Source organism: Periophthalmus magnuspinnatus, chromosome 24 (genome assembly GCF_009829125.3).
Source record: "Periophthalmus magnuspinnatus isolate fPerMag1 chromosome 24, fPerMag1.2.pri, whole genome shotgun sequence".
NCBI lineage: Eukaryota > Metazoa > Chordata > Actinopteri > Gobiiformes > Gobiidae > Periophthalmus > Periophthalmus magnuspinnatus.
In genome coordinates this window covers 3,028,333-3,053,935 of record NC_047149.1, presented here as the reverse complement: position 1 = coordinate 3,053,935, position 25,603 = coordinate 3,028,333, and the positions used below count along the sequence as shown (strand labels likewise).

General features: G+C 43.1%; 1 protein-coding gene across 4 annotated transcripts in view; it reads right to left on the bottom strand.

Annotated features, from left to right (window-relative positions):
* The window catches only part of myo6a (myosin VIa), a 125,128-nt gene continuing 99,525 nt past the window's right edge, over positions 1-25,603 (bottom strand). Inside the window, exons 25-36 of one of the 4 annotated variants that reach the window (XM_055232423.1) lie at positions 25,183-25,333; positions 22,946-23,154; positions 21,058-21,136; positions 17,475-17,632; positions 16,596-16,634; positions 13,340-13,372; positions 13,171-13,209; positions 9,842-9,945; positions 7,748-7,879; positions 5,821-5,844; positions 4,260-4,481; positions 7-3,192 (exon numbers count right to left, since the gene is read on the bottom strand). In XM_055232423.1, the coding sequence (XP_055088398.1) occupies positions 2,993-3,192; positions 4,260-4,481; positions 5,821-5,844; positions 7,748-7,879; positions 9,842-9,945; positions 13,171-13,209; positions 13,340-13,372; positions 16,596-16,634; positions 17,475-17,632; positions 21,058-21,136; positions 22,946-23,154; positions 25,183-25,333 (1,390 nt within the window). In that variant the 3' untranslated portion in view covers positions 7-2,992. Of the gene's footprint in view, positions 3,193-4,259; positions 4,482-5,820; positions 5,845-7,747; positions 7,880-9,841; positions 9,946-13,170; positions 13,210-13,339; positions 13,373-16,595; positions 16,635-17,474; positions 17,633-21,057; positions 21,137-22,945; positions 23,155-25,182; positions 25,334-25,603 lie in introns of all 4 variants that reach the window. The other 3 variants (XM_055232425.1, XM_055232424.1, XM_055232426.1) reach the window with 3 other exon arrangements.

Sequence of the window (25,603 nt, the reverse complement as noted above, 5' to 3'; positions counted from 1 at the left end):
TTTAGTGATTTTATTGCATCATTCATTCAAAATCATAACATCCGATTATTCCAGTTCATCTGAGCCTCGGGTCTCTCCTCCTCGCCCCTCTCCAGGAAGTATTTATCATAAAAATCACAAACTCCTGAGCGCTCATAGGTTACATTTGCATAATCATAGACCAGGATCAGTCATTCACAAAAATCACTCAAATGTCGCAGAGGTCCAGAGAAAAACAGGAATGATCTGAACAATCGTACAAAAACATGGAATTCTGTCGGGATTTCAGTTCATGCAGCTGCAGTTTGTGTTTCAGCGTAAACTGGATTCAAGGAAAAGAAAGATGGAATGTGTCAAACGCAGAAGTGGAATCCGGATCATGTTTAAGGCATCGGAGCGTCGCGTGTTTAGACTCAGCTCACGGAGACAGGAGGAGCTGCTGAAGGAGCCATGTTTTTACATTTTTATATTAAGTCAAGTTATTATTTTGTGTAAATGTGGCCAAATTAATGAACTTCAGTTTGGACCATAGACTGTACAAAGTGGACTGAGGGAGTGTGATGTCACCCACAGCGTTCAGCTCCAAATGAAGCTCATCGAGGCTAGCAGTTATAGCGGCTACTCTGTAACACAGTAACATATTTGGAATTCTGACTGCGAGTATCATAGCAACCAAAGAGCCAATCAGGAGCGATGGGGCTGAAGGTAATGCCCCTTCCTGCTCACACTGCTGCCTTAACGGGGAGCAGTCACTTAGCAACACTGTCATTCACTTGCTAAGGCTAGCATGAGCCACCTCTGGGAAAGAAGATGCCTGATTGGTCTGTTCACATCTTTATTTGGGGACAAAAGAGTGAAACAAAAACCCCAGGATCACGTAGAGTGGATTAATACAAATATTTTAAGGTCAGAATGACGAGTCTGACAGCAGCAGGTACAGAGAGAGGAGACACTTTTTACATAGAAAGTGAATTGGAGCCAGAGTTGATGGAGCCAAATAGCGCCCATGCTCACTTCCCGTTAAGAACACAGCGGCTAGCGTGTTAGCTGTGTCCATTTATATATACAGTCTATGGCTGGGACAGAATAGGATCTGTAAAAAACATAAAAATGGTTAAAGTGACGAAGTTAAAGGCCAGATCCACCATAAGGTAAGTTTCAGAATTAGTTTAGAACTGTCAGACTCTAGGTGAGCTCTGATTGGTCGCTCACCTGCCTCAGAAAACTGAGTTTAGCAGAAGTGAAACAGTGTTAGGGGCGGAGCCTAAACTCTGTTCCAATTACATTTTCATTTCTGTGTATTTGAAGTATTTTTTTTTTTATTTCTAATGTATCACCCTCAGCTGTGTTTGAGATTGGCTCTACACACTCTGAGGGTCTGGACTCTGGTCTGGACTCTGGTCTGGCCTCTGGTCTGGACTCTGGTCTGGACTCTGGTCTGGACTCTGGTCTGGACTCTGGTCTGGACTCTGGTCTGGTTATAAACTGAAATATGTGGAGTGATGCGTTGGTCCATTTAAAGCCTTTGTAGTAGTACTAATAGTAGTAGAAAAGTACTTCTACTAGTGAGTACTGCATGAAGCTTGGAGTTGTAGTAAATGCACTGACACAGTGGCACTACAGATTTTGGTGTGGAGCAAGAGTAGTGTTTATCAAATGTACTATTGCTACTACTGTCAGTAGTGTGTATCTGAAGTACTCAAGTAATAGTAGTAGAAGTAGTATTAGTGTTTCTTGAAATGGCTGTAGTGTGTACTTGTAGTAGTGCTGTGTGTGTGCTGTTACTCCAGGGTCAGATGCCGTTACCAGAGGAGGGAAACATAATATCCCAAAGTACTTTTACAGTGGTACATATTAAGACTATTCAGCTTATTCTGGAAGTTTCCGTGGGTGCCACCATCGCCATTCGAGTTATATTAGTTAGCATGGGGCTGCCTATCTTGACAGCAAATAAGTTCTACAGGACTACAGAGACGTTTTCAAGCCTCCACAGAATCGCTGTGGTGTGGACTTGTTGGTCACATGAACATTTCACACAAATGAAACATATTTTAGTGGCAAAACTTTCCCAAATTCTCCATTAAAATGAATGGGATTTTCGCTTAACTGGAAGTGCCAGCACAAAGAAAGTTTAGTCATATTTATCACAAAAGTGGGCAGAGCCAAATAAAGTCAAAAGAGACAGAACCATCTGTGAGTCTGTGTTTGGATCACAGTTTGTCAGACCGGTACCTGGTTAAGTCCCTGTGAGAATATGAAGATCTACAGTCCCACGATGGCCGCCGCGTTGGCCGTAGTTGTCGTTCTTTCTACAATTGTGTTTATCTATTAGGGGTATTCCTTTGTAGTAGTAGGATTTGAATGCAAGGCAGTTGCGTAGTAGTGTGTACTCCTCTTTAGTAGTAGTAGTTGTAGCAGTATTTAGGGATGTCCCGATCCGATACCAGTATGGGTATTGGCTTGGATTGGATTTAGTGAATAGATCTGGCCAATACAACTATAGCATCCTCTGCCCTTTGCTAACGCTCAGAGCATCTTAAACACAGACTGAGGAGGCTAACGTTGCAGCTAACATCCAGAGTGGCTTAAACACAGACTGAGGAGGCTACATTATTATGAGGCTGTTTTTAAGTCGGCCTTTTTTTTTTATCTGGTTGTGATTTTACTCAAATGGAGCTAAATTACCATGGAATGCTTGATTATTTATAGAGGCACAGTCAAAATTATGTAAATAAAATAATTCAAAATGATTGAGTATATTGTAAATATTTTTAAAAAATCGAATCAGGAGCCAAAAACATTGGAACGGGACATCCCTAGTAGCACTCGTAACAGTAGTAGTAGTATTTGATCGCAAACTGCAGCATGGCCGTGGTGTAGGTGGACGTCCTCTGTTGGAGTAGTTGTAGTAGTACTTGTAGTAGTATACTATTTGAATGCAGACTGGAGCATGGCCGTGATGTAGGTGGGCCTCCTCTGTTGGAGTAGTACTTGTAGTAGTAGGACTAGTATACTATTTGAAAGCAGACTGTAGCATGGCCGTGGCGTAGGTGGGCCTGGCTTGCCGGTTCTCTATGGCACTCCTCAGGTACTCTTTCCCTCCGCAGCGTTCCCAGATTTCCTCGAACTGTCTTGGGAGAATCTCTGCTCCGCGTTTCCGGGACAATCCGGTCTCCTCTAGGCTCAGCTCGCACATCTCCATATCGTCTTTACCTGGAGGAAGAACAAAATAAATAAATAAACCACATTTTAGATTAACTCTGGTTAAAAGGCCCATATTACTCTATTTTCAGATCTCTGTTCTAATGTTGTTTCCTCATCACAAACAGACCTGGAGTTGTTTTGTTTCATTCACACGTTTAACACAGGTTTTCTCTCAAACAGAAAACTCTGTTCCACCTTGTGATGTGGTGATACAGGAAGTGCTCCACTGTGTTTTTAAACTCCACACACCTTCATTATTATCATTTGGATGATTTCAGTCCTGAAATTGTCAATCTCTGCTGAACTAAAGGTAAAAGGCGCTGTTAACTTAAACTACCACTTCATGACATCAGAAGGAGGAACAGACCATTTTGAGCTTTGGAGATGTAGACAGATTAATAATAAAGTGTTACGCAAACATGTTTGAATGAAACAAAACACAACTCCAGGTCGGTTTTTGAGGAGGTAACAGGTTTAGTTAAACTAAACTTAACTTAAAGCCCACAAGAGTCAGTTTTGAGTAATATTGGACCTCTATAAGGAAATCTGACGGATCATTCCAGATGTTGATTTCTTCATTGACTAAAGTCTAAAATCCAATTAAAGCATTAGCTCAGGGTCACATGTCAGGATCGACCAATCACGAGACAGGAAACAGCCCCCAGACACACACATCGATCTGATTGGCTCTTTGTCTCTCATGGATTTTAGTGAAAGGACAAACAGGGACTTGATCTGGCCGCCCTCTGGTGAGTGGCCTCACTTTGTCTGTAAATGTCTTATTCCTTCACTCATATACTGGTTTGGAAGTCCTGGTTCAGTCCTGCTTTAATCCTGGTTTAGTCCCTGTCCAGTCCTGGTTTAGTCCCTGTCCAGTCCTGGTTTAGTCCTGGTTTAGTCCTGGTTTAGTCCTGGTTTAGTCCCGCTTTAGCCCATGTTTAGTCCTGGTCCAGTCCTGGTCCAGTCCTGGTCCAGTCCTGGTCCAGTCCTGCTTTAGTCCTGCTTTATTCCTGGTCCAGTCCCACTTTAGCCCATGTTTAGTCCTGGTCCAGTCCTGGTCCAGTCCTGTTCCAGACCTGCCACCAGGAGTATGGGTTGCTTGTCGGGGTGCAGCTCCATCTGGCGTGCGATCCAGGGGCCGTCGAAGTGTGCGTACCACCAGCCCTTCTTCTTCCCGCTTGGATCCTTGAACTGGTCTCCGGGCCGGATGAACGGGATCCGGAAAAACCTCTGATGCCTGTTCAGGGCTGCCTCCAGCTGCCGTGGCGGGATGGGCGGGGCCTGAGCCTGCTGCAGCGCTGTGATTGGACGAGAGGCAGGAAGAGGAGGTGAGAGGAGAACTAATCAGAGAAGAGAGCCAATCAGAGCAGAGCAGAGGGGCATGGGACCAACCAGGAGGAGGGGTGGGAATTCTGTGTGTCAGATGCGCTCCTCATGTGCAAAATGCCCTCCCCTCCTCCTGTGTATCAGATGCCCTCCCCTCTGCTCGCTGTGAACACAAACTGCTTCCAGGTCAAACTGCGGCTGGTAAAGGTGAAAGGGCAAAGATTAGGGAGAAGCACAGACGCCATTTTTACTGAGGGAAAAGTTATGTTAGACAGGACTAAACCAGAACTAAACCAGGACTAAACCAGAACTAAACTAGGACTAAACCAGGACTAAACCAGTCCTGGTTTAGTCCTAGTTTAGTCCTAGTATGGACTGTGGTGACAGTGAGAACTAAAAGGAGCGTACTTGATCCTTCTAACAGAACAGAAACAGAAGTGTTTGTGAGTACAAAGGTTTATTACTCCTCTGCACTCCCCCCCCCCTCCCCTCTATCCACTCCTCCTCTCTTCTACCCTCTCTACCCTCCCCTCCTCTCCCCCTCTTCTCTACCCTGCCCTCCTCCTCTCCTCCTCCTCTCTGCACTCTCCTCCTCCTCCTCCTCCTCTTGTCTCTTGTGGCTCCGTTGGTTCAGTAAATTGTTTCAGATTAAATTAAAATCAGATCTGTGGAGAATCGCTTCTTGTTCGACCTTCACCTCATCTGGAAAAAAAAAAAAACCCAAACCATCCCAAACCTTCACAATCGACTTTACCACAATTATTTATATTTTGGCCTTTCACAGCCTGACCTCTGCAAACATGTGTGCCAGATGCCCTCCCTTTCTTTATCTAGAAACATAAAACTGTTCAGCCCTTACAAAGAGTTAAAGAGTTGCACTATGTAACTTTTCTTTTCGCTAACTGCTTGTCTCCATAGAGATGTTAATTCTTTGCATGGAAGGTTCCACAGTATGGCATTAAATGTATCTATCGTCATGGAGCCCAGCAGATGACAAGATATTGTTCAGCAATAAAAAAAACCCAAAAAACTCAAGTTCAATAAACGCTATAGTGTGGAACATTTCATTCAAGGCAAAGCAAGGATGTTTCCATGGAGACAAGCAGACCCTCCTCCCAGAAAGTTACATAGTGCAACTATAAACCTCAAAGTGTATGAAAGTCTTTGCTAAATGTTTCAAATATCCAGGGGAAACCAGCTGCTAAAAAGCATTACACCAGTTTAGCCCAGATGCCCCGCCAGTGCAGTCCACTCCCAGCATGTTTAGAAGGTTAAACAGGAGAAGTATTTCACACAGACTTGTAAACTCACGTGCTTTTCTGAGCGGAGCCACATCTGAAACAAACACGACCACATCAACACAAACATGCAAAAACACAACAGATAATTCTCAACGAGCAGCGGAAAAGTCAGGGAAAACACTCAAGAAGCATCGGAATTTTACCGGAAAATTCAAGAGAGAAACCTGGAGGTAGAGAGAGATCACAATCATGTTCAAGTGTGAAGCAGGGTTTTAAGGTAAAGTGCATTAAACTGACACAAAAAGTACAAACAGAAATCATTTTGAGACTGGGGCTTTTAAAGAGAGGGTATTTACTTCTATGGGCTTTTAAAGAGAGGGTATTTACTTCTATGGGCTTTTAAAGAGAGGGTATTTACTTCTATGGGCTTTTAAAGAGGGGGTATTTACTTCTATGGGGTATTAAAGAGGGAGTATTTACGTCTACAACATATTAAAGAGGGTATTTTACTTTTATCGCATATTAAAGAGGGGGTATTTTACTTCTACAGGGTATTAAAGAGAGGGTATTTTACTTCTAAAAGATATTAAAGAGGGGGTATTTTACTTCTATCACATATTAAAGAGGGTATTTTACTTCTATCACATATTAAAGAGAGGGTATATTACTTCTATCACATATTAAAGAGAGGGTATTTTACTTCTATCACATATTAAAGAGGGTATATTACTTCTATCACATATTAAAGAGAGGGTATATTACTTCTATCACATATTAAAGAGAGGGTATTTTACTTCTATCACATATTAAAGAGGGTATTTACTTCTGTGGGGTTTTAAATAGAGAGTATTAACTGTAACACATAACATATTTAGATCACCATGTTTCCTTTTATAGTTCTGAAAATTCACCTAAAACAAAGTATTCACATGTTTTATAAGTTCCACTCGTTTTTGACACTGAGTCCCCCCTCCCTTTGCTCTCTGTGCTAAGTCACTCCCCCTTCAGAGCACTATCACAACACACTCAGCTGCATCCCACTAATGAAACTACTGCACATCACATCAGGTGTGTCAAGTTGCTGTGTACAGTTTTGTATCATGTCATTGTATATTTATGGAGAAGTGTGTGGGAGCATGGGTGACATAGACTTGTGGGTGGAGCCTTGTACAGGCTCATACTGCTTGCAAACCGTAAATGGTTTGCATAGGGCCTGGGAGAGACCACCAGATTACTCAAAAATACATGGATGGCATCTAAAACCTCTTCGTGTTTTTGATGAGGGAACAATGTTAGAACATGAGAGAAAGGAACAAAAGTGGATTTTGCAAAATACCCTCACTTTCATGATTTAACGATGAGTGTCAGATGGAGTAATAATAATAATAATATGACACTGCTATGGACAAATCGAGGACATGAGTTAGATTAGTTTAGCAGAGACTGTCATTATAATCTTAAAAGTGGATGTGTGCAGACCAGAGCAGTAAAAGGCAGTGATGGAGTCATTCTTACTGCAGTCAGTGATGTGGGAACAAGTTTAATCTTAGAAGCAAGTGTTGTCACGATACTAAAACTTCAAACTGGACTGTGATAGTAAGCACGCTCAATACTCTCTAGTTTTTCTGATACCACAATGATGTCATGCTCCTTTTTAAAGAGGAGGGATTCTGCAAAATCGATTTTCTTTATTGTCTTTATGTCATGTTATAATTTTGTTCCCTCAAACATGCCTGAAGAGGTTTTAAATGTCGTCTATGTATGTTTGAGTAATCTAGTGATATCACCCAGGAACTATTCAAACCCTCCTTACAGTATGAGCCGGTCCAAGGCTCCGCCCACAAGCCTTCATCACCCAGGCGCTTGCACAGCAATTCTCCATAAAAAATAAAAAAAAACATGATACAAAACTGTAGACAGCAACATTAGTAGTAGTAGTAATAATAGTTAATAATAATAATAGTTTTAGTACACAGTAGTTACATAGTGATCTTTACCATAGTCCGTGACAGACTTTGGAGCGCGCTGCTCCGAGTCAGCGTTACGTTTCTTGTTCTTGGATTTCCAGGCGTGATAAACTTTAAGCCTCCGATGGAACTCCTCTCTGCAGGCGGCCAAAAGCTCGATATCTGAGACAAGAAAGAAAGACAAGTCTGAGCAAATACAAGGAAACCAGAAAGACAAGTCTGAGCAAGTACAACCCCAATTCCAATGAAGTTGGGACGCTGTGTAAAACTTTAAAAAATACAGAATACAATGATTTGAAAATCCTTTTCAACCTATATTGAACTGAATAAACAACAAAGACATGATATTTAATGTTCAAACTGATAAACTTTATTGTTTTTATGCAAATATTCACTCATTTCCAATTTGATGCCTGCAACGCGTTCCAATAAAGCTGGGACAGGGGCATGTTTACCACTGTGTTATATCACCTTTCCTTTTAGCAACATTCAATAAGTGTTTGGGAACTGAGGACACTAATTGTTGAAGCTTTGCAGGAGGAATCCTTTCCCATTCTTGCTGAATGTACAACTTCAGTTGCTCAACAGTCCGGGGTCTCCGTTGTCACATTTTGCGCTTCATAATGTGCCAGACATTTTCAGTGGGAGACAGGTCTGGACTGAAGGCAGGACAGTCTAGTACAAATGCTAGGCATTCTCTTGCTGAAATAAGCAGAGACGTCCCTAAAACAGATGTTGCTTGGATGTAGCTCCTAAACCTGTATGTACCTTTCACATTAATGGAGCCTTCAGAGATGTGCAAGTTCCCCATGGGCACAAACACCCCCAGACCATCACAGAGGCACTAACACACCCCCGGACCATCACAGAGGCCCTAACACCCCCCCAGACCATCACAGAGGCACTAACACACCCCCAGACCATCACAGAGGCTTTTGAACTTTGTGCTGATAACAATGCGCATGGTCCTTTTCCTGTTGGGCCCACAGGACACGACATCCATGATTTCCATAAACAATTTGAAATGTGGACTCGTCAGGCCACAGCACACTTTTCCACTTTGGTCAGTCCATCTCAGGTGAGCCCGGGCCCAGAAAAGCCGGTGGTGTTTCTGGGTGTTGTTGATACTTGGCTTTGGCTTTGCCTGGTACAGGTTTAACTTGCACTTGGTGATGTAGAGATGAACTGTGTTAACTGACAATGGTTTCCTGAAGTGTTCCTGAGCCCATGTGAGAATATCCTTTACACATTCATGTCTGTTTTTAATACAGTACCACCTGAGGGGTCGAAGGTCACTGGCATTCAGTTTTGGTTTTCAGTGTTGCCGCTTACGTGCAGAGATTTCTCCAGATTCTCTGAATCTTTTGATGATATTATGAACCGTAGATGATGAAATCCCTAAATTCCTTGCAATTGTATGTTGAGAAATGTTGTTCTTAGACTGTTGGACTATTTGCTCACGGTGCTGTTCACAAAGTGGTGACCCTCGCTCCATCCTTTCTTGTGAATGACTGAGCCCTTCAGAGATGCTCCTTTTATACCCAATCATGACACTCACCTGTTTCCAGTTAATCTGTTCAAAGTGGAATGTTCCAAACAGGATGGATTTTAAACATTCTTCAACTTTCCATTTTCATCCATTCTTTTGTTGCCCCTGTCTCTGCTTATTGGAACATGTTGCAGGCATCAAATTGAAAATGACTGAATATTTGCATAAAAACAATAAAGTTTATCAGTTTGAACATTAAATATCATGTCTTTGTAGTTTATTCAGTTCAATATAGGTTGAAAAGGATTTGCAAATCATTGTATTCTGTATTTTTTAAGTTTTACACAGTGTGGGCTGCGCTGGGCTGTACTGGGTCAAAGGGTAAAGGTTAAGGAGAAGCACAAACGCCATTTTTACTGAGGGAAAAGTTATGTTAGACAGAACTGTTAGACAGTTCAAGCGTTTCAGAACACGTTTGAAAAAAATCTTTTTCAAATCAGTTTTGTCCCGATTCTGAATCGCAAATTTTTAGATTTGTTTAATGAAAACACTTGCAATTGAGTAATTGTAAGATAGATAAGTGTAATGCCACACTATGGAACAGTCCAGAGAGAGGCAGCAGTACCAGGACTCACCACAGGAGGTGTTGATGGCATCTCGGAGCTCGGCATATTTCCATTTACTCAGCTCGTACTTCTTTGTCCCGGCGGCGGCTTTGGACGCCTGTACCGCAGGACCTCTGCGTAAGAAAACACATTTACACGTGTAATTTACACATGTGATTTACACGTGTAATTTACACATGATTTACACGTGTGATTTAACATGTGATTTACACACGTGACTTACACATGTAATGCACACGTGTAATGTGCACGTGTAATTTACACATGTGATTTACATGTGTAATTTACACATGTAATGCACATGTGTGATATACACATGTAATTTACACATGTGATTTACACATGTGATTTACATGTGTGATTTACACGTGTGACTTCATAGCTCTGCACAAAATGACACATTTAAAAGACACTGATTTATTCTGAAATGAGGTTAAGAAGTTTAGGAGCAGGACAGGAGACTACAGGAGGAGACGTGGGACAAAAAGATCAAGGTTAGATACAAATTACAAGAATTCAATATTTGAGCTTTTTAAACCATGTTTTTGGTCCATATTAGTTTGAAAACCAGACAAGATTTTTACTTTGACCTCATGATTTTTAAAGCAAGAAAAAACAAAAATGTGAATATTGTACAGAAACAGGAAGTAATGGAGTGTGGGCGTCTGTGATTGGACAAAGTGATGGACTGTAGGCGTCTGTGATTGGACGACTTTTGTGACGTTTATTTTGATAGATTCATGTTAAATTTTAAAGATTTTGTCAGATGTTGAAAAAGTATTTCTTCTGATTTATTTCCCTGGCTCTGAAATGCTCCGAGGATCCTTCTGTGTGATGGGAAACGGTTTAGGAAGAGATTGGCCCAAAGCGACTGAAGAGAGAAAAAAAGGAAGGATGAGGGATGAGGAGAGGGGGAGAGAGAGAGGCAGAGAGAGGGAGACAGAGAGAGAGGAAGGGAGAGAGGAGGGAGGGGGAGACGGGGGGATAGGAGTGAACAAGGGAGGAGAGAGGGAGAAAGAATGAGAGCAAGAGAGAGGGAGGGAAAATGGAAGAGAAGAGAGAATAGAGAGATGGGAGAGGTAAGAATATAAGGGAAGAAGAGACGGAAAAGAGGGATGGAGAGAGAGGCAGATGGGAGAGAAAGAGAAGGATAGAGAGGGGGATAAAGAGAGAGAGGGGGATAAAGAGAGAGAGGGGTGAAGAGAGACAATAATAAAAGAGAGAGAGGAGGAAGAGAGGTGATTTTCTGAAGAAATAAAAGAGGAAACGAGACAGATGAATCCAGTGGAGCTTTAGACGGATAAAAGTAGAACTTTTAAAAGTTATGAGTTACCCCGAGGTTAAACCAACATCCTCCTCTGCTCCTCTGTTCCTCTCTCCTCGTCCTCCTCTCTCTCCTCTTCCTCCTTTCTCTCCTCTGCTCCTCTCTCCTCTTCCTCCTTTCTCTCTCCTCTCACTCCTCTGCTCCCCTCTCCTTTGCTCTCTCTCCTCCTGTTCCTCCTCTCCCTCTTGTCTTTCTCCTCTGCTCCTCTCTCCTCTCCCTCCTCTCTCTCTCCTCTCCCTCCTGTCTCTCTCCTCTCCCTCCTGTCTCTCTCCTCTGCTCCTCTCTCCTCCTCTTTGTTCTCTCTCTCCTCTCCCTCCTTTGCTCTCTCTCTCCTCCTCTTCCTCCTCTCTCTCTCCTCTCCCTCCTGTCTCTCTCCTCTGCTCCTCTCTCTCTCCACTGCCTCCTCTCTCTCTCCTCTGCTCCTCTCTCTCTCCTCTCCCTCCTGTCTCTCCCCTCTGCCTCCTCTCACCTCTGTCTCTCTCTTCTGCTCCTCTCTCCTCTTCCTCCTCTCTCTTCTTCCTCCTCTCCCTCCTTTGCTCTCTCTCCCTCCTCCTCTCTCTCTGCTCTCTCTCCTCTTCCTCCTCTCTCTGCTCTCCATCCTCTCTCTCCTCTTCCTCCTCTCTCTCCTCTCCCTCTTGTCTCTCTCCTCTGCTCCTCTTCCTCTTCCTTCTCTTCTCTCTCCTTTGCTCTCCCTCTCCTCCTCTTCCCCTTCTCTCTGTCTCCTCTCCCTACTCTCTGTCTCCTCTCCCTCCTCTCTTCCTCTTCTCTTTCCTCTGCTCCTCTCTCTCCTCTCTCTCTCCTCTCCCTCCTTTCTCTTTCCTCTGCTCCTCTCTCTCTCCTCTCCCTCCTGTCTCTTTCCTCTGCTCCTCTTCCTCCTCTCTCTCTCTCTCTCTCTATCCTCTCCATCCTCTCTCTTCTTCCTCCTCTTCTTCTCTCTCCTCTGTCTCCTCTCCCTCCTGTCTCTCCTCTGCCTCCTCTCTCTCTCCTGTCCATCCTCTCTCTTCCTCCTCTTCTTCTTCTCTCTCCTCTCTCTGTCTCCTCTCCCTCCTCTCTCCTCTTCCTCCTCTTCTTCTTCTCTCTCCTCTCCCTCCTGTCTCTCTCTCCTCTGCTCCTCTCTCCTCTTCCTCCTCTCTCCTCTGCTCCTCTCTATCCTCTCCCTCCTCTCTCTCTCCTCCTCTTCCTCCTCTTCCTCCTCTTCGTCTGTCCCGGTGTGCTTTACACATCAGTAACTACCCGTCTGCTTTTTGGTCGTAAGAAATGATCGATTATAATCTGAAGTAAAATGTTCACAAAGTTCACAGAGAAAATGGGAAAAACTCCAAATGCTTTAAACTGTCAAAGCGTCACAAGATCCCAACGAGAGGGGAAAGAAGACTAGAAGAGAGGAAAGGAGAAAAGGAAAGAGGAGAGATAAGGAGACAAGGAGAGAGGAGAGAAAAGAGAGGAAAGGATATGAGGAGAGAGGAAAGGATATGAGGAGAGAGGAAAGGAGATGAGGAGAGAGGAGATGAGGAGGTAAAATAGGACACTTGTTACAGTGATGTCACTTGCTCTAATGAAGGCTTATAACCAGACAATATGGACAATAACCAGGAAGTGACGCTCTAATCTGACTCGACGCTTGTGAGTGGGAGGTGGGACCACTGTGGAAGGCTCTAATGTGATTGGACAGAGTCATGATTTGATTTGAGGTCATTATTTGTCAATCAAAAAGTGCAGAGGAACTGAACATATTTAGAAGTTTCTGAAAAATGGTGAAAAGTGTTTTCTAATGTGTACATTGTGTCACCATAGTAACACCCCCAGCGTGATGTGAGTGCAAAGTATCAATTACACGGTTTTCTGATCTCTGCTCTAATGTAGTTTTCCTCACCTCAAACAGACCTGGAGTCAGTTTTGTGTCATACAGGACCTTTAACATGCATCTGTATAGTTTTAAATCAACAGTGAAATTTGTAATTTTTGATTTGAATTTCGACTTGATAGATTTGGTTTTGAGACGGTTGTGACGCACCGAGACAAAAGTTCGGTCATTTCTTTAGCCATCTCCTCCCTGGAAACAGCAGCATGTCAGGAATTACTCACTTTAAAATGGTTGTGTATTTCAAACATTATTTTAAAGTTGTAAAATGGATATTTCTGACAGCGTAAATACTAAAGCCAACAGCAGTGCAGACACGTACATGGTGAGACTCTTGAGCCTGGGTCCAGTCGCTCTGTGGGATTAATATTGCAGGATTATTAATACAGGATTACGCACATTATAATCCTGGAGTCTACAGTGCATAGGACAGGCTGTTCTGACTGTGACTGGGTTTGGTGAATAGAACCTGTGCTATATGTTTATCACAGTCTTACATCAGTGAAGTGGCAGTTTCTGAAGAAAAGTCCAAAAATTCAGAAAGTATTTGTGAGTTATAAAAGAGAATTCCTCTGCCTGTGTCATCACCTTGAAAACTCAAAGACAGTTTAGGTTCAAACACTGACACTTTAAACCTGCATTTCACTAAATAAATCTGTTGTTTTTAATTTGTATGAGTCTAATCAGAAATACTGTGTCATTTTGGCCCTTGTTTACATTATGGTGCTAGGTAACAGTTACAGTAACTCGGAAAGTCGTAAATTTTGATGTCATCAATAATAAAATCACTGGCGTCTGTTCACTACAGAGTTTAATAGAGCCAACCAGTAGAGTTGTTGTTAGGCCAAAACTGTTAGCCCAAAACTGAACGTTTACCCTCTGAGTGATCACAGGATTAGCACTTTAAGTCAAATTATATGTACCATTCAACTAAATAAAGACAAAGATTTAGGTCGACTGAGACGAATAAAATGTCTAAAACGACAAAAATTTAAAACAACTTAACAACTAAAACAACCTAAAGAATAAAACGACTAAAAGAATAAAACAACAAAATGACTGTTAAATAACTAAAATGACTAGAGCGACAAAGCGAATAAAAGGACAAATCACCTAAAATGATGACTAGAACGCCCAAACCAACGAAACGGCTAATCGACTAAATGACTAAAAGAACTAAAAGACAAAAACGACTAAACAAATAAACCTACCTAATGACTAAACAACTAGAATGACTAAAACAACAAAACTACTAAAGCGATAGACTAAAACAACTAGAATGACTAAAAGACAAACGACTAAACAACTAAAAAAGACTAAACATCTAAACAACTAAATGACTAGAACAACTAAAAGACTAACACGACTAAACAGGCGAAACAACTAAAAAAAACTAAATGATTAAAACAACTAAAAGGACTAATAGACTAAAACGAGGAAAATGATTAGAATGACTAAAACGACTAAACAATGACTAAACGATTAAAATAACAAAAATTACTATGAATAAAATAAAATTACTTATTTTATTCGACTAAACAACTACAATGACTAAAACAAAAGAACTACACAACAATTAAAACAACGTAATGCCCAAAACAACTAAACAAATAAAACTACTTAACGACTAAAATGACTAAACAACTCGAATGACTAAAACGACTAAAAAACAAAACGACTAATAGACTAATGACTAAAATGACAAACTAAACGACTAAAACGTCTAAAATAATGAAACTGATAATAGACTCAAATGCCAACTAAAACGACTAAAATTATGAAATGACTAACAGACTAAAACAAGCAAAATGACAAATGACTAAAACGACAAAACGACTAAACAACTAAACAACTAAAATGATTAGAATGACTATAATGATTGAACTAAAAGGATGAAACCACTAAAACGTCACGAGACTGAACGTCTAAAATGACTAAAACGACAAACCGAATAATAGACTAAAACAAATGACTAAAAGAAAAAAAGACTAAAATGAGGAAACCACTAAAACAATTAAAAACATCTAAAACAACTAGAAAATACTTTAGTAAACAAATAAAATACTTTACGACAAAAATGATTAAACAACTGGAATGACTAAAACTACTAAAACGACAACTAAAAAGCTAAAACTTCAAACAACTAAAACGATAAAATGACTCAATGACTAATATGACTATAACGGCTAAAATAGTAAAACGACGAAAGGACTAAAACGACTAAAAGACTAAAACAATGAAATTACTAATAGACTAAGACAACAAAAAGATTAAAACGACTAAAATGACAAAACCACTAAAACAACTAAAATGACGATGTGGCTAAAAACTTCTAAAATGACTAGAATGACTAAGACAAACGACTAAAACGACTAAAAGACTAAAATGACAAACAACTAAAAGACTAAAACAATGAAACAACTAAAGCGACTAATATGACTAGAATGACTAAAAAGATTAAACAATTAAACAACGACTTAAACGACAAAACAAATAAAACAACAAAACAAATAACTATTAAGGACTAAAAAAATAAAATGGCTAAGATGATGAAACAACTAAAGCGACCAAAAAAAACAGCAAAATAAGTAAAAACATCTAAAACAATGAAAAGACTAAAACAACTACTAGACTAAAACGACTAAATGACTATGCAACTAGAATGACTAAAATGATGAAACGACTAAAACAACTAATACACTAATGGCTAAAATGACTAAAATGACTAAGCAACTAGAATAACTAAAACAAAAATGACTAAAAGACTAAAACGACTAAACAACCTAAATGACTAAACAACAAAAATGACTAAAATGACAAAATGAAAGGCCCACAGCTCCAGTCACCTTCCCTGTCGTATGCACTGTAAACAGGATTATGCACAGTAATAATTAGTCATAATTTCATCCAGATTATAAAAATGGAGGAGATTACAGCAGATTATTGGGTTTATTTATTTGGATTTGGTTCAAACTGATCCCAGAACAGCACTCACTAGACATTTATTTATTCATTACATTATAATCAGTAATAATTCAATTTACATATTTACAAAGTGAATTCAAATATGCACATTTTTTATTTTGAATGACTGAGAATTATTTTGTGGAGTTTTCATTTTTCCTGCACAATGGTGGAAATTATTATTCAAATAAATGTGATGAGTTTAATTTGACTGTGTAAGTATAAAAAACGAATCACAGATGTCAAAGTGTTTGTTGTTTTGATTTTCTGCAGTGATTTGGATCTGAAAATACTCTTTAAAGCTGCACTATGTAACCAATAACATCTCCATGGAGAACATGGAAGGTTTCGCAATATGGCATTAAAGGTACTATATTAGATTTAATGCCGTATGGTGGAACATTTTAATGGAGACAAGAGAGCAGAAAAGTTACACAGTGCAGCTTTAAATTCATTACTAAATATTTGATAATTAGAAGATTAGAGGGTTATAGTTGGACAGGAGGGGCATGCGGCGGCGGAGGGCGGGGTTAGGATTAGGATTACAGGAGGAGATTTTAAAAAGGGAGAAATATTTAAGATTAAATATTTAAAATGTGAAACGTGGGTCTTACGCTGCTCGCTCTGGAGACGAGGGCACAGATGAACCATTACTGAAGGAAAACAGGAACAAAACAAACCATTTCAAATGTGGAAAAGTAACTAAGAACCAGGACCTGAGAACCAGGACCTGAGAACCAGGAACTGAGAACCAGGAACTGAGAACCAGGAACTGAGAACAGGGACCTGAGAACCAGAAACTGAAAACAAGGACCTGAGAACCAGGACTTGAGAACCAGGAACTGAGAACAAGGACCTGAGAACCAGGAACTAAGATAGTGAGAGGTCTGGAACTTGCTCAGCCCTGCATCGCTCCTGTGTTTGGGTGTGTTAGTTTTACGTACCTCCTCGTCCCTACGTCATTCTTGTGTTCGGGTGTGTTAGTTTCATGTACCTCCTCAGCCCTGCGTCGCTCCTGTGTTTGTTTGGTTTGTTTCATGTACCTCCTCAGCCCTGCCTCACTCCTATGTTTGGGTGTGTTAGTTTCATACATCTCCTCAGCCCTGTGTCGCTCCTGTGTTTGGGTTTGTTTGTTTCACGTACCTTCTCAGCCCTGTGTCGCTCCTGTGTTTGGGTGTGTTAGTTTCATGTATCTCCTCAGCCCTGTGTCGCTCCTGTGTTTGGGTGTGTTTGTTTCATGTACCTTCTCAGCCCTGCATCGCTCCTGTGTTTGGGTGTGTTAGTTTCATGTATCTCCTCAGCCCTGTGTCGCTCATGTGTTTGGGTGTGTTTTTTTCATGTACTATCCCAGCCCTGTGTTGCTCCTGTGTTTGGGTGTGTTAGTTTTATGTACCTCCTCAGCCCTGTGTCGCTCCTGTGTTTGGGTGTGTTAGTTTCGTGTACCTCCTCAGCCCTGTGTCGCTCCTGTGTTTGGGTGTGTTAGTTTCATGTACCTCCTCAGCCCTGCGTCGCTGCTCTCTTCTGGGATAAGCTCCGCCTCGCTCTGGGCGATCCTCAGGGCCAGTTCCCGGTCTCGTTTCTCCTGCTCCAGAACGGCCTGACGTGCCGCCTCCTCCTCACGCTCCACAAGCATCTGGGCCTCCATCTCCACCTGTGGGTGAAACATATAACTCAACTTATAATGAAACTGTACTAAGCACATAAATAATAATGTCACAATATTAAAATTACAAACTCGATTTTGATTCTAAGGAATAAACTTGATACTGACGATAATAAAAACACTCTTTCTTTAGACAATACACTGTGATTTCACTACATTAAATGTTGTACTTTGTAAGTTCCTAGTTTGTGAAGTCTTCTGATTCTGACTTTGTGTTCTATTCCATGTGTGTTATATGTGTGTAATCCTCAGTGTGCAGTAGGTTCATAGTGGTCCATGTGTGTATACTAGTCTATGTGTTTTATACTTGTGAAACATACAGAGACACATCATTATAAACATATTCAGGAAAGGTTAGTTTAGTTACTACTTTTAGTATCGATTAATAGCTGTCTTTTGATACTTTTAACAACTCTAATAATGAGCCTTCATCTCCACCTAAAAATAAATGTGTTCATGTTCTGAATGTGATGACGTCATAATCTCAGATGGACTCAGACTCTGTAAAACTCTATATAACTCAGTGGCAGAATCACTATTTTTAAATAAATCTCAAACTTCTCCTCCACAAATGTTGAAACTTCTCATTATTAGTTTGGGATCAGTTCCACAAACTCGTCATATTTATCTTGTGTCTTAGTCCTCTGACGAGTCTCACGTCTTTGGGCTTGAATCATGGCTCCACTTTATGAAGAGATTGTGAAAAATAATTTGACTTTTGTTTATTTAAACTGAAGAGACGAACTTTGTGGCAGTTTTTGTTTCATGTGGATAGTCCCAGTGATTACACAGATATTAACCATAAACCAGAAAAACACATCTGACAGTTACACAGAGAACTCTACCTGAGAGATCAGACCTGTCTCAGGTTAAAGAGGAGGTATTTACTTCTATGGGGTATTAAAGAGGGGTATTTACTTTTCTTCTTTCTCCCATGTTCTAATGTTTCCCTCATCAAAAACATTTTAGATGTCATCCACGCATGTTTGATTCATCTAGTGATCTCTCTCGGGCCCTATTTAAGCCCCCCTTGCAGTTAGCAGTAAAATACCCCCTCTTTAATACCCCATAGAAGTAAACACCCCCTCTTTAATACCCCATAGACATCAAATACCTGCTCTTTAATACCCCATAGAAGTCAAAGAGAGAGAGAGGGCGCCGGGTTCGTTTATAATTCTGAGTCCGTCTGTGAATCGATGATGATCAGAGGTCACACCTCCAGAGAGAAGAGGAAAACTGCTTTAAAAGAGCTTGTGTCAGATGCCCTCCCATTCTCCTGTATCCCTGTGCATCAGATGGCCTCCCATCCTCCTGTATCCCTGTGTGTCAGATGCCCTCCCATCCTCCTGTCACTGATGAAATGATTAGGAAAAAACATGTGTATTTGACCTTTGTGTTTATGTTTAAATACAGACAGAATAGTGCCTCCTCTGTCTCCTGTCCAACCTGCTCTCACTTCTTCACTTTGCACTTGTGTTAAAACAGTGTTGGATGTTTTGTGTTGCTTTAACCTCAGGAGGTGTGTGGAGGTTTGTTTTAGCCCGGCTCCATTCTAAAGCAGCACACATTAGCATACATCACCTCTGCACTCACTTGTTTCTCATTTTCAGAATAAAAGTGGAATAATGGGTGATTCTGAGGGCGCGCCGGAATTCTGTTTATTCCCCCTGAGCTGCTGCCCGGAATATTAAGCACACACCGGACGTGATCGGAAAAAAAAACATTGAAAAAGCTCCAGGGAAAGAGGGGAGAGGGACAGGAGGTGTGACCGAGGAGAGGAGATGCAAGCGTGGGTTACAGAAGCAGAGCAGGGGAGGTGGATCCAGTGGGAGAGGGAGAGGTGGTGTGACCCAGGAGAGGACAGGAAGGAGAGCATAAGTGGAGTGTCCAGAGGGGGAGGGGGACAGGTGTCACCCAAGGAGGAGAGGCGTGTGTGGGGTACAGAGGGAAAGCAGGAGGAGTAGAGGAGTGGAGGAGGAGGGACAAGGAGTGTGACCCAGGGAGGATAGGCATGTGTGGGGTAGAGAGGGAGGAGCAGCAAGGGGGAGAGGGGAGAGGGACGAGAGCTTTGAGGGGGCTCCAGGGAGAGGAACAGAATGTTTAACCCAGAGGATTGATGCATTTGGCTAGATGATTAGAGATGAGGAGAGACAGGGTGGGGCTTCAGAGAGTGTAAGTGACAGGGGGAGAGAGGGAGGGGGAGGAGGAGGAGGAGGAGGAGGAGGAGGGGAGAAAGAGAGAAAGGGGGGACACAAGGGTAGAGGCTCCAGAGAGAGCAGAGAGGGACCGGAGGTCTGACCCAAAGCAAAGAGGCGTGTGTGGGGGAGAGAGAGGATGGGGCAAGCTCCAGGGAGAGGGATGAGGGGGAAATCTTTGACCCATAGAGGAAAGGCATGCGTGGGGCAGAGAGACAAAGAGAGAGGACAAGAGGGGTGGAGGATCCAGGGAGTGATGGGGGAGAGGAGGAACGTTTTAGATACATGAAGCAGATGTGAGACTGGGGCAGATGCAGCAGAGGAGAATAGCTAGTCTCAGGGGAGAGCAGAGAGTTTGACCCAAAGAGAAGAGCTGTGTATGGGGTCGTGAGGGAGAGCAGGAGGGGTGGAGGCTCCAGGGAGAGGGGAGAGGGACAGGAGGTCAGACCCAGAGAGGAGAGGCATGTGTGGGGTAGAGATGGAGGACAAGAGGGGTGGAGGATCCAGGGAGAGGGGAGAGGGACAGGAGGTCAGACCCAGAGAGAAGAGGCGTGTGTGGGGTAGAGATAGAGGAAAAGAGGGATGGAGGCTCCAGGGAGAGGGACAAGAAAGAGAGGGAACTTTCTTGACCCAGAGAGAAGAGGTGTGTTTGGAGGCAAAAGGTCAGACTGAGCCGAGAGGAGCAGAATAAGACCAGTATCATCGTGACGTTTGCTTTAGCGCTCTGGAGGCAGGAATAAACACACAGGAGACAGTCTACACACACTACAGGTCAGTTTCGGTGCAGACTGAGTGTGTGTGTAGACTTTAAGGAGGAGCCCCACTTGATGATGTCACAAGTTGGAGCAGAGTAGTGTTGTCACGAAACTCGATTTCAATACTGATTCTGATACCACAATGATAATAAAAACACTCTTTCTTTAGAAAATATACTGTGATTTCCCACATTAAATGTTGTACTTTGTGTTCTATTCCATGTGTGTTATATGTGTGTAATCCTCAGTGCGCAGTAGGTTTATAGTGGTCCATGGGTGTATACTAGTCTATGTGTCTTATACTTGTGAAACATACAGAAAAACGTCATTATAAACATATTCAGAAAAGGTTCATTTCTGTCCTTTTAATGGGACTTTTTTTAGTATCAACACCTGCCAAAAATGACACTCCAGCTTTGAAACTAGTTTTAATAGTAGCAGACAGTGCAGTTCCGGGCCTCACCTGTATGCGGCGCTCTTCCTCTTCTCTCTTCTTCCTCTCCTCCTCCTCCTGTTTCCTCTTGACCTCCATCTCCGCTTTCCTAAAAAACAAAAAAACAGCTGTTCATTAACAATACATTATCCTTATATGACGAAAGGACTAAAGCAGGACTAAAGCAGGACTGAACCAGGACTGAACCAGGACTGAACCAGGACTGAACCAGGACTAAAGCAGGACTACGGCAGGACTACGGCAGGACTACGGCAGGACTACGGCAGGACTAAGGCAGGACACTAAGGCAGGACTAAAGCAGGACTAAAGCAGGACTAAAGCAGGACTAAAGCAGGACTAAAGCAGGACTAAGGCAGGACTAAAGCAGGACTAAAGCAGGACTAAAGCAGGACTAAAGCAGGACTAAAGCAGGACTAAAAGCAGGGTTAGTCCTCTGATTTAGACCTGGTTTAGTCCTGCTTTAGTCCTGGTTTAGACCTCATCTCTTTCTGACAGGAGCGTTGACCTGTCAGTCCTCTTCACCTGTCAGTGCTCGTAATGCTTTGTTCTGGTTTTATTTCCTTGTTCATTAAAAACCTCTCCGTTTGTCATGAGCCTGCCGCACAGCTCAGGGTCGTCATGGCAACGGGAGGATTTAAAAAGTCCTCAATAAACACAAAAGTTGGACAATTTGTAAAGATGGATTCTAATGAACACCATGAGAAGAGTCATAGGAGGAGAGACAGAGGAGGACAGCCAGAGGAGGAGACAGGAGTACAGCCAGAGGAGGTGAGCAGGGAACTAGAGGATCAGAGCCAGAGGAAGAGTAGAGGAGAGCCATAGGAGGAGAGCCATAGGAGGAGAGCTATAGGAGGAGAGCCAGAGTAGGAGAGCCAGGGGAGGAGAGCCAGAGTAGCAGACAGGTGCAGGCAGGTGCAGTCAGGAGTAGTATAAATCTCTGCTTTAATATTCACTACAGAAGGCTGTTAAAGTGTGATGAGCGTCTTTCATTGTTCAGTTCTGTCCTTGGAACCTCCACGGAAGAGAAGAGAGAATGAGAGAAAGAGAGGAGGGAGAGAGGGAGGGAGAGAGATGGAGAGAGAAGAGAGAGAGAGAGGAAGGGAGTGGTGTACGCCTCAGCTCTTGGTGCTTCGGACGATGGAGGACGAGGTCGTGTTCGTCACGAGTCACTGACACAGAATCTGACACATCAGCGACTCAACAGAGGACCAGGACTAAACCAGGACTAAACCAGGACTAAACCAGGACTAAACCAGGACTGAACCAGGACTGAACCAGGACTAAACCAGGACTAAACCAGGACTAAACCAGGACTAAACCAGGACTGAACCAGGACTGAACCAGGACTGAACCAGGACTGAACCAGGACTGAACCAGGACTAAACCAGGACTGAACCAGGACTGAACCAGGACTGAACCAGGACTAAACCAGGACTGAACCAGGACTGAACCAGGACTAGACCAGGTCTAGACCAGGTCTAGACCAGGTAGGCCACAGCTTCCCTGGGGCAGACTGACACATGTGAGGCTGCCTATCTACACCATCGGCCCCTCCCACCAGTACTAACACACCACATTCGTACTGAACAGTGTGGATGAAGTGTCTTGCCTAAGGACACAATGACAGAACTTGGTCCGAGTGGGAATTGACCCTGTGACCTTCAGGTGTTCTCACTTGTTGTTGTGAGTTCAGTATGTCAGGTTTAGTCCTGTTAGATATTCACATTTTCCTCTCGCTCTTCCTCTCTCTCTCTCCTGCTCAATTGTCTTATACTCAGTCTCCTCTTTCTCTGCCCTCCTCCTCAGTTGTCATATACTTACAGTCTCCTCTCCTTCTGCTGCCTCTTTCTCTCCTCCTCCTCTCTTTCTCTCCTCTCTTCAGTTGTCATATACTTACAGTCTCCTCTCCTCCTCCTCCTGCTGCCTCTTCCTCTCTTCTTCTTCTCTCCTCTTCCTCTCTCTCTCCATCTCTTCTTGGATCTTCTTCAGCCGTTCCCTCTCCTCCTCCTCTTTCTTCTGTTTCTGCATATCGTTGAGCAGCTTCTCCGAGCGAGTGACCAGCGCCTTATACTCGTGGTCTATCTCCAGCCGAGACATCACCACACGCTGGACATAAACAAGCACAAATACAGTCAGAGGGAAGTGTCCCGCTCAAGGGCACAAAAGCAGTGTGCAGGGCCAACTGCAAGTCTGCTTAGACAGTGTAGTTCAGAAACACAGAGGATCTCCACTTCATGACATCACAAGGTGTATCAGAGTTCTGCAGGATTATTGAAACATGTGTGAATGAAAGAAAACTTAACTCCTGGTTTAGTCCTGGTCCAGTCCTGGTCCAGTCCTGGTCCAGTCCTGGTCCAGTCCTGGTCCAGTCCTGGTCCAGTCCTGGTCCAGTCCGGGTCCAGTCCGGGTCCAGTCCGGGTCCAGTCCGGGTCCAGTCCTGGTGGGACTGTCACGTCGTACCTCATTATGAAGAGCCTTTGTAAATTCTGTCACAAGTCCACGACAAAGACTTTTGGCTTTGATGAATTTTTAAAAATAAAATTTGAAGGGGGCGCTATAGTTCCATCTTAAAAGAGAGCCCTAATTTGTTATTACTTTCAGCTCAGAAATGTGCACACGAGCTTCATTGGGTCCATTCAAATCTAACAATCTTCATGAAGATAGAATTTTTTTAATTTTTCAAAAAATTGACATTTTGTTGAAAAATCACCATGACGACACACAACATTTTATGTAAGTTTTTGAGTGGGTTTTGTGTTTTTTGGCCAAATTTGAAGTGTTTTGATGAAAACTGTTGAAGGAGATGTCAAAAGTCAGCATGCGCGCGCTCCTCGCACGCTCGCGCTCCTCGCACGCTCGCGCTCCTCGCACGCTCGCGTTCCTCGCACGCTCGCGTTCCTCGCACGCTCGCGCTCCTCGCACGCTCGCGCTCCTCGCACGCTCGCGCTCCTCGCACGCTCGCACTCGGGCCTGACTTAAATAAATGTGTGTTTTGCTGAACAGCAGGAGAACAGGGACAGGTGGAGATTAGGCTCATACATTAAACATACAGATCTTTAAACATAACGACTTCTGTTTACTCCTCTATCTAACCCCCGAGAGTAAGAGAGGACAGAGAGAGGAGAGAAGAGAGGAGGAGAGAGGACAGGGAGAGAGGAGAGAAGAGAAGAGGAGAGAGGACAGAGAGAGAGGAGAGAAGAGAAGAGAAGAGGAGAGAGAGAAGAGAAGAGTGGAGGACAGAGAGGACAAAGAGAGGAGAGAAGAGAGGAGAGAAGACAGGAGAGGAGGAGAGAGAAGGAGAGAAGAGAGGAGATGGAGGGGAGGAGAGCGGAGAGAAGGGAGGAGGAGATGAGGAGAGAGAGGAGAAGAGAGAGAGGGGACGAGGAGGAGAGGAGTAGGGGAGAAGGAGGAGAAAGAGAAAGAAAGGAGAAGAGGAGAGGAGAAGTGGAGAATAGAACGTGGACAGAGGAGAGAAAAGAAAGAGGATAGAGGAAAGCCAAAAGAAGGAGGAAGAGGAGGAGAGAGACAGAGAAAGATGACAAAGAAGGGAAAGGGAGAAGAAGAGAGGCAGACACAAATGAGTTTTTGTCCCCTGTCAGCTCTCTGCTGGACAGGAGCAGACAGGAGCAAGTCTTTGACAGGATGTTGGACAGGTGTCTCATGTTAAATGTCACTGTCCTCATTAATATTCATAAACTCAGGTTTAAAGCTCATTAATATTTATGAGGAGTGTTTGTCTCAGAGTGGGGGACAAGGGGGTGGACGCGGACAGGGGAATAAGGGGAAAGACCGAGGGACAGACAGGGGGAGGGACTCAGGCTGTGTACTCTAATGTACACAGCCTGAGTAGTTTAGTTTTGGCTCCTGATTCGAAACATTTCTTAATTTCTGTCAGCAATATAAATACAGTTATTACTGGGCTACGCCGGGGCTAACGAACAGGCTAACGAACAGGCTAATGAACAGGCTAACGAACAGGCTAGTGAACAGGCTAACGAACAGGCTAACGAACAGGCTAGTGAACAGGCTAACGAACAGGCTAACGAACAGGCTAGTGAACAGGCTAACGAACAGGCTAACGAACAGGCTAATGAACAGGTTAATGCCTAAGAAGTAGAAGTATTTGCAGTTTACCTTGATCTTGTCCATCAGAGCCTTTATGGCCTTCTCCAGCTCTTGGACTTGTCTCCTCATGTCCTCCTGTCCCTCTTTGAGTCCAGAAACCACCTGAGTGAAGCGCTCCATCCGAGTCTGCAGGCTGCGCACCCGCACAAGGCCGTCAATACTGCAAGAAATATATACAAATATTACACGCAGTACTGAAATATGCACACATTCAAATATTATACATAATACTAAAGACATAAGCAACAGGGGACATGCTCTGAGAAATCTTTACAGCTGTATAAGGCTCCTCTCCTCCTCTGCTCCCGTGTCTCTACTCCTTTTCTCTGTCTGTCCTCTTTTCTTCCTCTGCTCTCCTGTGTTTTTCCTCCTCCCTTCCTCTGCTCTCCTGTGTCTCTCCTCCTCTCTTCCTCTGCTCTCCTGTGTCTCT